The sequence below is a fragment of the Cyphomyrmex costatus genome, unplaced genomic scaffold (assembly GCF_001594065.2).
Source record: "Cyphomyrmex costatus isolate MS0001 unplaced genomic scaffold, Ccosl1.0 scaffold332, whole genome shotgun sequence".
Classification (NCBI taxonomy): domain Eukaryota; kingdom Metazoa; phylum Arthropoda; class Insecta; order Hymenoptera; family Formicidae; genus Cyphomyrmex; species Cyphomyrmex costatus.
This window is the reverse complement of record NW_017277473.1, coordinates 390,152-404,612: the sequence shown is the minus strand read 5'-3', so window position 1 is coordinate 404,612 and position 14,461 is coordinate 390,152. Positions and strand designations below refer to the sequence as shown.

At 36.7% G+C, this 14,461-nt stretch overlaps 1 protein-coding gene across 1 annotated transcript; it reads right to left on the bottom strand.

Annotated features, from left to right (window-relative positions):
* Nucleotides 1-378: 378 nt before the first annotated feature.
* On the bottom strand, nucleotides 379-13,762 carry Nost (Nostrin). Its single transcript, XM_018542534.1, has 9 exons — nucleotides 12,512-13,762; nucleotides 11,467-12,000; nucleotides 4,242-4,330; nucleotides 4,083-4,162; nucleotides 3,515-3,639; nucleotides 2,393-2,863; nucleotides 1,832-2,161; nucleotides 1,554-1,706; nucleotides 379-1,291 (listed from the first exon to the last, which is right to left on the bottom strand). The coding sequence occupies exons 1-9, from the start codon at nucleotides 13,760-13,762 to the stop codon at nucleotides 872-874; spliced, it is 3,453 nt and encodes a 1,150-aa protein (XP_018398036.1). The 3' UTR covers nucleotides 379-871.
* Between the last annotated feature and the right edge of the window lie 699 nt (nucleotides 13,763-14,461).

Below are 14,461 nucleotides of genomic sequence, written 5' to 3'. Positions count from 1 at the left end.
TCCCCTCGTAAACAGTTTGTTTCGAGAGTTCGCTAAATACTTTCACATTTCTCACAAATTTTCAATAAATTATTATATAAAGAAAAAATTATACACGCGCGCGCATGACAATCTCGGCTTTAAAAATGAGATATATGTACATATACATATACAGCATACTTGAAAAATAATATTCCCAAGCTGAAATATAGTGACAAAAGAAAAAATTGTAAAGAATAAATATGATAAGCAATCGTAATTTTTATAACGATAAATTAAAGAAATACACCAGTTATAAAGATTCAATATAATTTCATGCTAGCGAAGAAACTTTTCAGCAAGATACGATTAAACTTGTATTGCTTATCTTGATAAGAATATATATAATACGCACGATGAATTAAAATGCATTGTCAGAATTAATAAAACTATAAAACTATTCAAAATCATAACTTGGACCGATCTTTTTCACAGTACGTTTAACGGTACGTATAAACAAGTATTAATCATATGTTATAACAGAGAACGATAAATGTATATATAGCGCAAATAGTAACGACATGATTAAAATATTTCCGCCAGACCTCGGCACTAGATGTATTGGATGTGATGGTAACTACTATTTGGTATTCTCAAGTCATCTTTATGCGAGCTCGTGATCGAAATATCCTCGATTTGTGCGTATAAAGTAATCGTTGCATGTAACGTTATTGGCACATTATAATACTCTTATCTGATTTAACGAAGCCAGGTGGAAACTCCTGTAAGAGGATACTATCGTCATCATCACACGTGTTCGACGTCTCGTCACGTCATGTGGAATTCTTTCAAATGTTAGTATGTATACATCCCCCTTGCATATCAATATAATGTGAAATCATTCGCGTTTATGCTAATGAATGACTTGGACATAAGTGGCAGGGAATATACCGGTACGACCTCTGCACTCGCCTATCCACCAGCCATCTGGCTGTTTTTGATGAACGGTTATCAGATCTCCCGGATTAAGACTGAGCTCGTCATTTAGATTCGCGGAGTATTGGTAGATCGCTCGGCATTGCTCCGCGTGTTCAATCTTAGCCGATGGCACTTCCGTACCATCAATTTGATTGTTGTTGTCTTCGGAGTGACTGCTAAATTCGTCGAAGTCACTAAAATCATCCTCGTCCGGTGGATTTTCTGAATTGCCGTCACCGGCGGTGCGATCAGCCCAATCACGGGTTTCACCGTCCTGATCCTTGGTCAAATGCAACTCCAGATCGTCGTCACTGTCCTGAACTTCGAAAGATTCATTCTTTGCCCAAGAAGGAATCTGAAAGGAGATCAGAAAATACAATAAAGTATCTTGTTTATTTTATATCGGACATATAATTTTCGAGTATAATCATATTATATATACTGAACATAATAACTGATTGTTCACTTCTAAACTATTCTACAGTGTTCTATTAAGCGGTTCTACGTCTACTTTTAAGGAATTTTGTGTGCCACTTCATCCACGATTAATTCAACTCGCCCCTCACTGTTTGAAAAGTTTCTCTTGTATATGTGTGTGTACTTTGAGAATACTATACCTTGAGAACACTTTGCTGCAAACCCTGCTTGTCTCTCGAAACTAAAATGTGGTCCGACAAAGGATGTTTGATTCGTTTGCTACCCTCCACTTCAGCGAGCGTACCGCCGACTTTGTACCTAGCCGCTTCCAAGTATAACAACATTGAACGCATCTACGGAAACGTACGACAATTTATTAATTTTTTTTATATTGCGCGCGCATACTAGTACAAAATAATATTCCTGACTACGTTAGCGATCAGATTAGCGACAAATACACCGTGCTCGATGTACGTACGTGATGCAGTTTATCCGTTACGTTTTGCGTGCTTTCGTCCGCCGCAAACGCCGGAGTTTTGACAAAGGCTCGATGCAATGTTTCCAGGCCTTCTCTACCTCGTCTTTCCCGCTCGAGATCTTGCCTTATCAGATGCAGCACCCTCACCAATGCCTGCTTTCGCCGTTCACGGTTCATCGCTAGCGTAACGTGTTCGGCGTAGAAATCCGGTAGTAATTGTTCCGCGTTCGTCACATCGTTATTATCCATTCGGCGTACGAGATTTTTTAAGATTTCTAGATCCTGCGACACGTTGCAGCTGCGCACGGGTGTTAGTAAGCGGTCGGCGCTCTAAGAAAGTACATTTGAGAAATTTTGAATTATCTTTATGATCAATTATTAAAACATAGTTGCATGTTGCGTAATCGCGCGATTATTTCAATTGTTCGTAATATCCATATAGCAGAAATATTCGAAGTATACGTCAAAGATATCCTGAAGATATCACATATCCCAAATCTATCTTTAATTTAAGATGTCTCTACGACGTATTTTGAACGTATCCGCTGTGTGGGGTATTACCTGTTGCAATCGTGGCGCGAGTGCCTGCAAGTGCGTCAAGTACACGTTGGCGAGGTCCTTTAGAGCGCTCAGTCGCTCCTCCTCGAGCAATTCCATCTGCTTTGCGCCCTTCTTCATCGTACTCTCGTACTCGAGCCTGGCCCGCTCGGCTCTCACGCTGACCGTGTAGAATTCGGTATCCGCTCGGCGCGATGAGTCTTCGGCTTTCCTTCGTCTAGCCTCCAGTTTACTCGCTTCCTTCTCCGTGACATGATGACTCGACGTTGACGATCTATTGTTGCTCTGCTGGCTTTGACTGATGGTCTGCAACCGCGCCAGATCCTGCAACCTCTCGTTTTCGCGCGCGCACGCGAAGCTCTGCTTTTTACTCTTTGCCGCTATCCCACGCCATTCTTGCAGCGACTTGGACGCCTTGTCCACTGAGTTCTCGATGCTCTTCCTCGATCGGCCCTGCGTCTCCGCTACTCCCACCTGTATGTGTTATATATACGCGTCATCTTTTCATTCCTTTCGATCCTGCAGTCTATCAACGTTCAATGCTATTTTACGAGATTGAATCTTTTCAATTGTAAGTAAAACGCCCGATATCCGAAAAATCAAAAATTTGAATTCGGTAATGACCATACAAATCCATTTCTATTTATTTTAATTCCCAAGGAATAGACAGAAATAAATTTGTGTGATTATTACCGAATTCTAAATGTTGATTTTAACTTTATATTGTAATTGCTGCGTATATAGTATATATGTGTGATGTAGTAATGTCACGTTTCAAATTTTGGTCATTTTAATATATTTGTGATCCAACTCGACGTATACTTTTCGCCAGCGAAATATAATTTGTAAGATATATAAGAGAGTTTCAAGCCAGACAACACACAAAGCCTAAAATTGAAATATACAGGACGTCTTTTAGACATCAAAGACGTCTTATGTCTCAATTTTGGACACTTTGTGTTGTCGAGAAATTGTCAAGCTAAATTTTCCTTGGGCGATTTTAATTTTGTAGTTTTGCAACGATCGCGTCCGATCCTGACGTTGCGTAAGTACACGGTTACGCATCCAATCTTTTTCACGCGGTCTTTTGATCGTCACGATCATCTTCATAGACCTCGGACTTACTCTGAGCGGTTTGGCAAGTTGTTCGCTTAACGCGATGCCCCATAGCCGATGTGCTTCCGCTGCAGCCTCCATTTCCTCGCCGACACACCTCCACGCCTCGTTCACACCTCCGTTGCTATTACCACCTGTATTATGAAAGAGGAGATACTTACAATTAGAAAAGACGATATTGCTACGAACACCGTCTGTATTTCGTAACGCGCCAACATCGCGCTCTCGTTGATATTTACTATACATATACTCTACTCAAAAAGATAAACCGCGGAACCTGTACTCTCTACTGTAGGTTTAATAAACAAATATACATATAAAACTGACAATGAAAAAAAAGAACAAAGCTTCTTCCTTCTAAAGCTAATTTCCTCTTTTCTTTTTATCAAAACAGGCGATTATTATGTTTGCGCATCGAGTCTAGAAATATACATATGTATATCGTGAATTTTCGATATTTCTGATGATAGAAAAAATCAAGAGATACGCATCAGTATGGGACATTTAATCGATAATCAACGTAATAATGCGATGGATGCATAAAATTAACTTGTATCGAAAAGAAGACAATCATCACCTTGATCCTTGGCGCAGGCTTTTATCAGCTTGCTACTGAGTTTGCTCAGTCCTTTTGTATACGTAGCTTCCAGTTCGGCTCTGAAACGTATTTTCACAATTTCTTGTTGAAAAATTCGCGTGAATGACGAATGATGGGAAAGAATCGCCTAAAAAATACCTTTCATGAAGAATCGATGCCAATTCCTTGCAAAAGTCTCCTCCTTGCTTGATGTATCTTCGCACATCCTCGAAACCGCCTTGTCCTCCCTGTACGTTACAAGAAAGAAATTAAAAAATTTCATGACGATAAGTTATTTACAATGTTATTTACTAAAGAAAAGCAAGAGAATTTTTTTACCGGAAAAAATATCATTTTTCTATATTTTTTTATCATGATAATCCTAATAATCACGATAACAATAAACCGATACACATCTTTTTCTATCTTCAACATCATAACAGTCCTTTTATAATGTATTAATTATTAAAAAGCATCGCGTCGTATTAAAATTCAAAAAGAAACATTCTGTATATTGCACATAATAAATTTTTTTATATTATTTTTTTATTCTACTTTACCTTTAGAATATGATACGAAAGTATTGTGAGTGAGACACCCTGAGTATATATGTACATAGAATATGGGAAAAAACTGTTTGAATTTTTATATATATTAATAATTGTCATTTATTTTCATTATTTTATTATTAAATTTTTTTAAATCTTAATAGACGCGCAGTTCTCAACTTGGATAATGTTGCCGTATCCCGGAGAGAGGAAGTTTCTTTTCTCCAAGACTCGTCCCGGAAGCTGCAGTTATGATAAAATCGTAAAACACCGCAGCTATAATGGGAAGGCGTTTGTTCGTGCATGATAAACGTTCCCGTGACTATCGAATATCGCACTTCTTTCGTTTGCCGCGCCAAGGTAACTGACACTTGATTCGAGAATTAAAGCTTAATCACAGCCCGAGGCATTCGGTGAAAGTAAACGTTGACTCGCTAAGCCTGGAGGAAAGTCGAAAGAGCTATTATATATTATATGTGCTAATTAGGTAGGACATACACAGGGTGTCCCATAACTTTTAATTAATATTTCCGGGAGTGGAAGATGATGAAATTTTGAATTAAAAGTTTCTCTCTCAATTTTGGCTCAGATCATTATTTATCGAGTTATTAACGATTAAAGTTGATCAATTTGATTGTGTCTATAGTTTGAATACGTAGAAGCTCAGCATGCCAGGACTCGATTATATTATAATTTTTCAATTAATTAATAAATCAATAAATGGGTAAATAAATAATATACTCATTTATCTATTCATTAATTAATTTATTTATTAATATAAAGAAATTATAATAAAATTTTAATTGAGAGAATATAAGCGCGAGAAGCCCTATTATGGCAGATTGCGCTCCTGCATATTCCGGCTGAGCGAAATCTGATTGAGCAACTTTAATCGTTAATAGTTAACTTGCTAAATAATAGTCTGAGTCAAAATTAGGAAAGAAGTTTTTAGTTTAAAATTTCATCCTCTTTCACTCCTAAAAATATTAAGAGTTAAAGGTGATAACAGCAAATCATCTTTCTACGGAGCTATTGAAGCATGACGTGTTAAACACGACTGATAATTCAAAGTCGGTCAAACGGATTGATTTCTACGTCGTCAAATAGTTCTAGTGCAAATAGTCGACGTATACTAATTAAAGATTTTAAACGTTAAAGATGAAATTTATAAATCACATAATAAATATAAATCGCATAAATTCAAAAATTTACAATGTAAAAATAAAAGGTAAAAAGTAATATTTAGTAAATCATTTTCGAACGATGAAATGTCATTAGCTAGCTAGAGTTTTATATAACATATCAAACATTTTCATTTGTCAAAATATTCTCGAGTGAGAACGAGATTATCGAGTTTCATCAATACAATCTCGACATCTAGTCATAATGTGCAATCATGTTACATAATGTCTCTCTAGTGGTAATAGTAATAAAGATACTAGTCGACAAGGACATATTACATTTTTGTCATTCGCATGTCCATGCATATTCTCGAGATTATAACGTGTATAAAGTTATGTAAGATATTAAAAAGTCATTCGCACTGACTTAAAATCTTAGAAAACGAGTCGGGAATATGAAAGATTTCTCTAATATATTTAAAACGTATCTTTTTTCTAAATGTAATTGACAATTTTCTAATTGTTGACGTACTTTTCTTCGATACGTCTTTTTCCATAAATTTTATGTTTTCCTTTTCATTATATTAATAATCGGATCGTGTATCATTTAACGCGTTTTTGCACTCTTGATCGTCATTTTCGAAATCAAAAAGCTACTCTTTCAGAATTGATATTGCCGACAGAGTTTCAAAGAAGAAGAGAAGAAAAAAAAAGAGATTTTATCTGATCTAACAATTTGTATTTGATGAACAGAATGGAAGATACAAAGATCTCGCAACAACATGATAACTTTTTGTTTTTTGAAAACTCATTTTATAGATATAGTTTCTTTATCTGTGTAAAACAATTAGATGAGTTTTGTATACAAAATAAAGCATTTGTTTTTATAAATTGAAATTACTGTATGAAACTACTGCAAAATTACAATTTCGAGAGATATGTACTCGCGTTAATAATATTAACAATATCCACCATCGAAATCACAGATCTCATATTCAATTTGTGCGTTATAAAATACAGCCATTATAAATCGTATTGTGCGATCGATACAGTACGATGTCGATTGTCATGCAATAGAATACCTATTTTATTTGTGACGCGACTAACAAAATGACAGAACTACTTTCTATCGATCTAAATTTTACCGAAAGTTTTTTATGGCTATTTGCAATTTACATTTATATTTCTATCTTGGCATTTTGTCAAGAGAAAGCTAACAACGATAACGTAAACCATGATTGCGTTTAATTACACGTATTAGAGACGCACCTTCTCAATAAACAAGTTGACGTTAATTATCGTTAAAATTTTGACGTTAAAATGACTCTTTTAACGTCAAAATAATATCAAAATAACTACAAATAATGTCAGCTTGTTTGTTGGGTAATCTATACGCTCGATAATATATAATTACATTTCTTATTAAGATGACAGCTACCATTTAAAGATTGGAAGATCTCTGTATCAGTTTGTAATCAGCTTTTATATCGTGATATAAAAGCTCGTCTCAAATATCGTATTAAATCTCCATAATAAAAGATTATTTCGCTACACAGATTGCATATGTATATATATATATATGTAATAAGACGGGGAGGGGGAGGTATAAGTAGAATGAGATAAATTTGTGTATATATGAGAAATTTCTAGAATCGGTGACACGGCGAAAGTTGTAATCAGTTTAGTTGGTGAATTGATAAAATGTCACGCATGGGGAAAAACACTTTCATATATGTAAGTTATATCCACGGCTAATATCCACAAGTTTCGCTTCGAAACTTTTTCACATTTGCCAACGACAATTTATCTTGGATAACACCTTCTCGTTTATTGTAATGCAATTATCAATCCGACATGTATCGATCCGATCGACGTGATATCAATCCAAGTCGCTTAATTAACAGGTAGTTTAAACGTGTGATCAATAATTGATTTGCCAAGCGACAGATTCACCTTTCAACTGTATGTGTTATATTTGTATGTGTTGATCAGTGTTCGTTTCAATAGTATTAAAGAGAAAGAATAAAATGCTAGTGTCGGTCTATGCATGCATATATAACAAATTATGTATAAAGAATATAAAGAATTTATGTACGTACGTTATACTTATAACCATTTAGAAATCAACGGAAAAATTTCGCTGTTTTCTTATCTATAAATAAAATATTCGAATATTCGTATATTTGCAGGCGACATAAAATTTTTTTTTGAAAAATTTTCTTAATATCTAGGTTATCGTGAACTGCATAAAAGACAAAAAGAAGCAAACATGAACGTATATTCTCAGCAATAAAGATGCCGCTCAAATATAGTACAGCAACGTTTGTAAAGCGTTAGAAAGTGTTTTTTTTAACACTTTGTAGGTGCTGTGTAAAATATTATAAAATAAAAATTTAAATTGTTAGGAATCTCTATTCCTGTTACTATCTCTCTCTTTTTCTCTCTATATCTACATACTTTGTCTCTATATTCATGGCTACCTGGTCTTGTATATTCTTGGAGAGCTTGCCCTAGTACGGCAATAAACGCTTTATCTATCTATCTATCTATCTATCTATATCTCCCTTTCTCTATTTACTTCCCTTAAAAAGATCTAAATACGTCGTTATATACAATGAATGCATTCTCAGGTAACAATCGAAATGAAACAAGTTGGTGTAGTTATTACCAATTTGGACGACTAAAAGGTTAATCGATACATCGATTATAGCAGGCCGATGACGACAATCGGGCGTGCACTTGCAACAGGTGGTTTATTTCCATTCACTTGCAATGAACAAGTGCGGCGAGTCAATGACCAGTCGGTAACCATTAAATTTATCATATTATAGCGTAATGTGCATTTAGTTGAATCTATATATAACATTTTTGAAATATATCACCATCTTGGAACTTGGCTCATTTATTGGGTCAATTGAATTTGATTAATTTATTCGCGTGTAGCAATCTCGTTTTAAATGTCAGTAAAGTTCGATCGAAAAAAATATATACGGAGACACGATTACATAAAGCTACTTAACTAGTAGCTCAATGTGGATGTCTCCTAACTCGCATCCTCAATTACGTTAATGCGAGAATTTCTGCGTGTGAATTTCCGAATGGGACTTGCCTTTTATATTTCGTCATATCAGATAATTTATCTATCACATTTATCGTTCAACAAAGAAACTTTCATCGCAACGAGTGTTGCTTTGAGTGAGTGTGGCTCGTGATCATCAGTTCGTTAAATTGTCATGCCCTAATTTGGTAATAATACCAGAAGTCATCAGAAATACATACAATAAAATGAAGATAAAAATGCATTTCACTCGATTCTACGTAACAATTGCGCTATATCTTATATGACGGTTTGCGCGTTTTTTTTTTCACAAAATTGAAGCTAAAATAAATGAATTGTGAGAAAGCAAAGCTGAATTTGCGTTGAGGTTGCTGACCTGAGAAATGTTAAAAATTATTGATTGTGACAACAGTTATATCGTACATCAATCGACGTTGTCCGGAGAAACTTATATCGACTTCTGCTGCCACCCTATTAAAAAAAATCCGCGGTTAAATATAGTCACAGAGAAACAGTGTCCTGTTCCTCGCAGTTACGCGTCTCTAAATCCTATACGGTATACGCGATCTTCAGGACCTACACGAGAACATGTAGAGAAGGCGGTCAAGCGTTGTATGTGTGCCCGCGCGTATGTGTGTGTGTGTAAAACAAAGTTGGCTATTTTCTCCATGTAACTTTCCCACACTTTCCATGCTTTGCTTTTGCGATGCTTCAAGACATGCTCATGCCTGGTCGCTTAGCGCCATTTCTCTTGAACAGTCAATAAATCTCTCGATCGGACAAACGGCCTGTAAAATTTCAACTTGGGGAAAGCAGTACTAGAAAACGACGAATTTTTTTGAAAAATTGAAAAGAGAGAAATAAACTAGAAAATGAAGGTTTTGTTTCAATATTGGTATGTTTTCATCGTATTGTAAATAATTACATGTAAATTAATTATTAAGCATTAGCCAATATTGTTAAAGTTTTTTCATTATTATACTTTTGTAAAGTAATATATATCTTAAAAAAATTACGTTATTTATGATTGAAATATTATATAATATTATATTGGAATATTAGGTATTATAGAACTTTTTTTTCCGTTATTTAATTCATTCTAGATGTTTTAAGTTGACTGATAAAATATCTATTGTTTCATATAAATTCTCATTATAAAAATTTTAATAATGAGAGATACACATAAACATATTCCATGAATAAATCTTTTTATACAACGTTAGAGGTCAGAGAAATAAGTAGGAACTGGACTTCATAAAACACAAGAAGGAAAGAAATGTTTCGTGCATAACAAATTCGCGTAAATAATATGTAATGACTTAATAGATCAACAAAAAGCACTCTAAACGCACTAAAAAAGTTTATTGTACAGATGAAAATGTTGTTATCGCTGAGAGCAACATATAAAAAGAAAGTACGCAGGCATTTAGTTTTTTTCCTGTGATTTTCTAAGTGTCGCTGATTTATCGCGCATGCATCTCATCGAAATGGCTACTTTATATTTATTGTAAAATATCTGTGGAAATGTGGCCATCGTTTAGATAGCCAGCAATGGACGTGTCATGATTAGCAAAAATAAACATGTCAAGTATGTGATTTGACGAATAATTTTTCCTTTTTTTCGTAAAAGATTTTCTAAATGAATACTTTATGTATGTTTACAGTCGATATACAGGGTCTTAAAAAAAATCCGAAAACGGTCGAATATCTCGAAAACGGAGCATTTTTGGGTGATGTCGCAAAAGTCAGATCAAGGTCACATTTTTGTTTAAACAAAATATCCTATTTTTTTATTCCAGAATTTAATAGCTGATCTTGTGAGTTTTCCAAAATACTTTAATAGAGTTTTTTTTATCAGTACTTATTGAATTATCAGGCTTGAATATTAAACTAATAACTCAATAAGGACTGATTAAAAAAAGATTCTGTGTTTTGGAAAGCTTACGAAGTCATCTATTAGATTCTGCAATAAAAAATAGGATGTTTCGTTTAAAAAATCGATGTGATATTGACCTGATCTTGGCGACTTCATCCAAAGTCAAACAAACGTGATCAATAAATAGATCCTTTGAAACTCTCTAAAACTTTTGTCTGAAACATTTTTCTCAAAAATGCTTTATTTTTACGATATTCAACTATATCAGGATTTTTTGAGGATTCCTGTATATGTAGGATGGTGTAACGCAACATTTAAAAGAGATATATCTTTTAAATTTTTCCGTTACAAAATTCATTTTATTCAACTCCATCAAACTCGATCAGCAAACTCATTCACATCGTCCTACAAGATTATTAAAAATGTTCACACGCTGACATTAATTTACATCAGTCGTTACTTAAAAACTTTGTTCTTAGTCTAATTCATTACAAGCGCGATGTACATACTCCTATTAATTTTCAATTTTAATCAAATTATTCAAATTTTCAGTGACGTTTCAGTATTCGAATATGCACACAGTGCACACATACATATGGGTGTTTATTTCATATCCGGAATTCGCTTTAGAGCGTCAATGAAAACACGCGCATCTAATTTTTCATTTCTTTCTATAGCTTTCAAGATGTGCGTTATATTCGTATTGTCACAAGTGTGCGGCAAGTGCACAACCACGCCAGTGATCTTAGCAACGAGAAAGAAGCAATAAGAGCGCAAGTACCTCGTCGGACTCGTAGGTTTGCAATAGATGAGTCGAGGCCATTAACCCTCTAATTGAGCCGAGCATTCTCCTCTTAATCAGACCACTTTTTCCACCATGATCCCTCGACGCTTCGGCATCACTGGTCCCCGCCATCGTCATCGCCGGCGCTGCTGCCGTCGTCGTCGTCGTTGTCGGTTTCATCTCGTCGTTCTCCGTCACGTGCGAGCATAGTTTATCCATGCTAAAAGATCCTGGCAACTGTAATTTCGTCCTGCTGTTTTCCAGAATGTTGTCCGAACTGGCTGTCTTTCTTCGCAGATTACCGCGCAATCTTCTCGCACCGTTCGCTGATGTCTTCCCCGAATCGGGCGATGCTGACATTGGTCTCTCCATGTCATCGGAAACGTTTGTTTCCTCCGACACCGACGACAAACCGAACTCCTCCACTCTGGTGATCGAGCCAGATTCTTGGGTGTGAGCTCGTGTTAGATCGTAGAAGCCACGCTGCTTGTTCTTAGATGTTCCCGCGGGAGTGGTATTATTGCTTCGCACCTTGATGCGAGAATTTTCAATAAAAAATCGATTGAAATAAATAAAAAAAGATCTGAAATCTTGGAAACTTGTATCGCGTCGTTCACAATCCGTTTATTACTATCGAATTGATATTGTAGAATGTTCGGACAAATACGAAAAGAAATTGGAGAACGAGAGCAAAAGAGTCCATATACAAGGTGTAGTTCAAACGTCAGTAGCAAACTTTTGAAGCAAAATGAATTAAATAAAACGTAAATAGTTAAAATTGTCTCAGTTTTGAACAATTGGAATAAACAGATACTTTCTAAATTTTATCTATTTTTTTATCTACTGCAGTAAAAACCGTGCATTTAATGTCATCTTTTTGAGAGTCAAATAACATGACTTATATTTTTGAACAAAATACGGGCGTGTTTCTAGTTTTACCAATCTGTAGCTCCCTTATACTCAACCGATTTTAACTAATGTTTACTATAATCGTGCCAAGATTTCTTATCTTTTCTTTCCTCTTTTTTTTTTTCGGCACTACCTCAGGACTGAGCGCGCCAACCGCTTGCAACTTGGCGTGCCTATTGACCACTTGGCCGATCCTGATCTTCTCCTCTCGCAGCCAGCTACGCATCCTGCCCCAAGCCTTGCCTAGTCGTCGCTTCTGCAGCTTCAGTCGCCTGCTGCGGCTCGAATCACCACTCTCCGACAATGCTGCCTCGTTCGGACACTCTGGATCCGAATACGAGCCCGACATCGACGCTATGCCGGCGTCGTAACCGTCGCTATCTGACGCGCCGTAGCTTCTTCTGCCAGATTTGAGCGACCTGGTGGAACGTTTCATCTGATCGCGTTGTTGGTTCTTATTCTTCTCAGGCGAAACAATTATGTTGGTGGTCTTGCAGTTTTCCTGTTCGAGATTACAGATCGTCACCTCTTTCTCTCGTAAATCGTTCGAAGACGCGTCCTTGCGCGTTGATTTCGGCACGTCGTAAAAATCCTGGCGAGTCGTCAGTAATAAAGACTCGCTCGACTTTATTTCCTTATCAGGACCGGTTCGTTCTAAAGGAGCTTGATTACTTTCTAAAGTGGCGCTTTTAGGAAGGTCGTACAGTTGGTTTCCTGAGAAGTCAGTTTGATCGCTCGTGTCAACCTCCAGAATAACGATCTCGTCGTCGTCCTCGTGAAAATCCTCATCCGCGCGCAAGAAACTGAAACTGATGGTCGGCACTCCATCGGCGTCCGTCTTCACCGTCGTGGTGGCATTCAGTTCCATAGTACTGCGTCTTTTCCCATTTCGAGTTCTCGAGTCGTTTACGCAAGACTCGGGGTTTGCTTCGAAACCGCAAGATCTGACGTCCGCGCGGACTTTACTCGATCTGCTCACGACGACCTCAGCGTTGTTTCGCGACGACGCCTTGTCGACGGCGTTGACATTGTCGGAGGACAGCGAGAGTTCTCCAGCGAGAGGTCCCGTCGACGTGTCTTTTTCCGAAACATTGTTCTTCGACGACCAAACTTTCTTATCTCTCTCCAAGGACCTGGTTGCCTTTTGTTCGGCGACCCTTATTCCTATCTCGTTATCGGAGGATCTTTTACGGTCTCTCGCTTTGTCATTTTTGACGATATCGCGTTCCGTCTCATCGTGGAACTCACGACAATGTACGATAATCGGCGTCGGGACGTCGTACCATGTTGCCGTCGCGATACTCGTTCTTGTGACGCCACTGTTCAAGGTTAAACTCTTCGCGGGAGTTCTCAGAGCTGTCAAAACGTGTCGCACCTCATTCATCTCCGCTATATATAGATATATATATACACACAGGGTGTCCTAAAAATTTGGATGCAGTCAATATCTTAAAAATAAATGCAATGTCGAAAAAAAGTTGAGATGAAAGTCATAAAGCTTTTAAAGACGCATCGAATCGTAATATCCATTTGATCTTGGATGGCATTGCTCAAGGATTTTTTTAAATGGAAGTATATATATATATATATCTTCTTTTCTTTTCTTCTTTTTGTTGCGACGTTTGGTCCTTCTGAAATTGATTCTTGAGATCTGTCGTTGTGAAACCGTTGCAAATCGATATTAAGTGATGATCGAATCACTGACCGAGTTGGAGAATAATGATCAAGTGAAACATGTTTCGAAAACGTTGCTCCATTTGTCGCGTTATCGTAAACGCATATAAACAACTATTCATTAGTCGTTGCAACACCCAAGTAACGTACGTCCAATGCGATTCCTGTTTTCCTCAAGCGAAGGGAAAGATCCTTTGAGCTTCGACTTTTGAGCTTTTCCCATTAACCGATCGGAGAAAGCGACGATGGTGTCGATCTCGATGACTCGATAAGGATCTGAATTTTTCTTCATACGGAAATAATCGTGGAATAGTCCGGTTACGATTCCAGATGGCACTTTTATGGCATCCTATTTAGCGTTACTTTGCAAACGTCTTCCTTTGTACCGCGCACAAACCTGTATCACAAA

What these genes read in the sequence shown, in the direction of transcription:
- Nost (XM_018542534.1), bottom strand. Translation starts at nt 13,762, where the DNA reads ATGAATGAGGTGCGACACGTTTTGACAGCTCTGAGAACTCCCGCGAAG. An exon ending in TTGGCGCGCTCAGTCCTGAG is followed by an intron (nt 12,001 to 12,511) that starts GTAGTGCCGAAA and finishes TCTCGCATCAAG; the next exon opens with GTGCGAAGCAATAATACCAC. An exon ending in TCGCGCCACGATTGCAACAG is followed by an intron (nt 2,162 to 2,392) that starts GTAATACCCCAC and finishes GTACTTTCTTAG; the next exon opens with AGCGCCGACCGCTTACTAAC.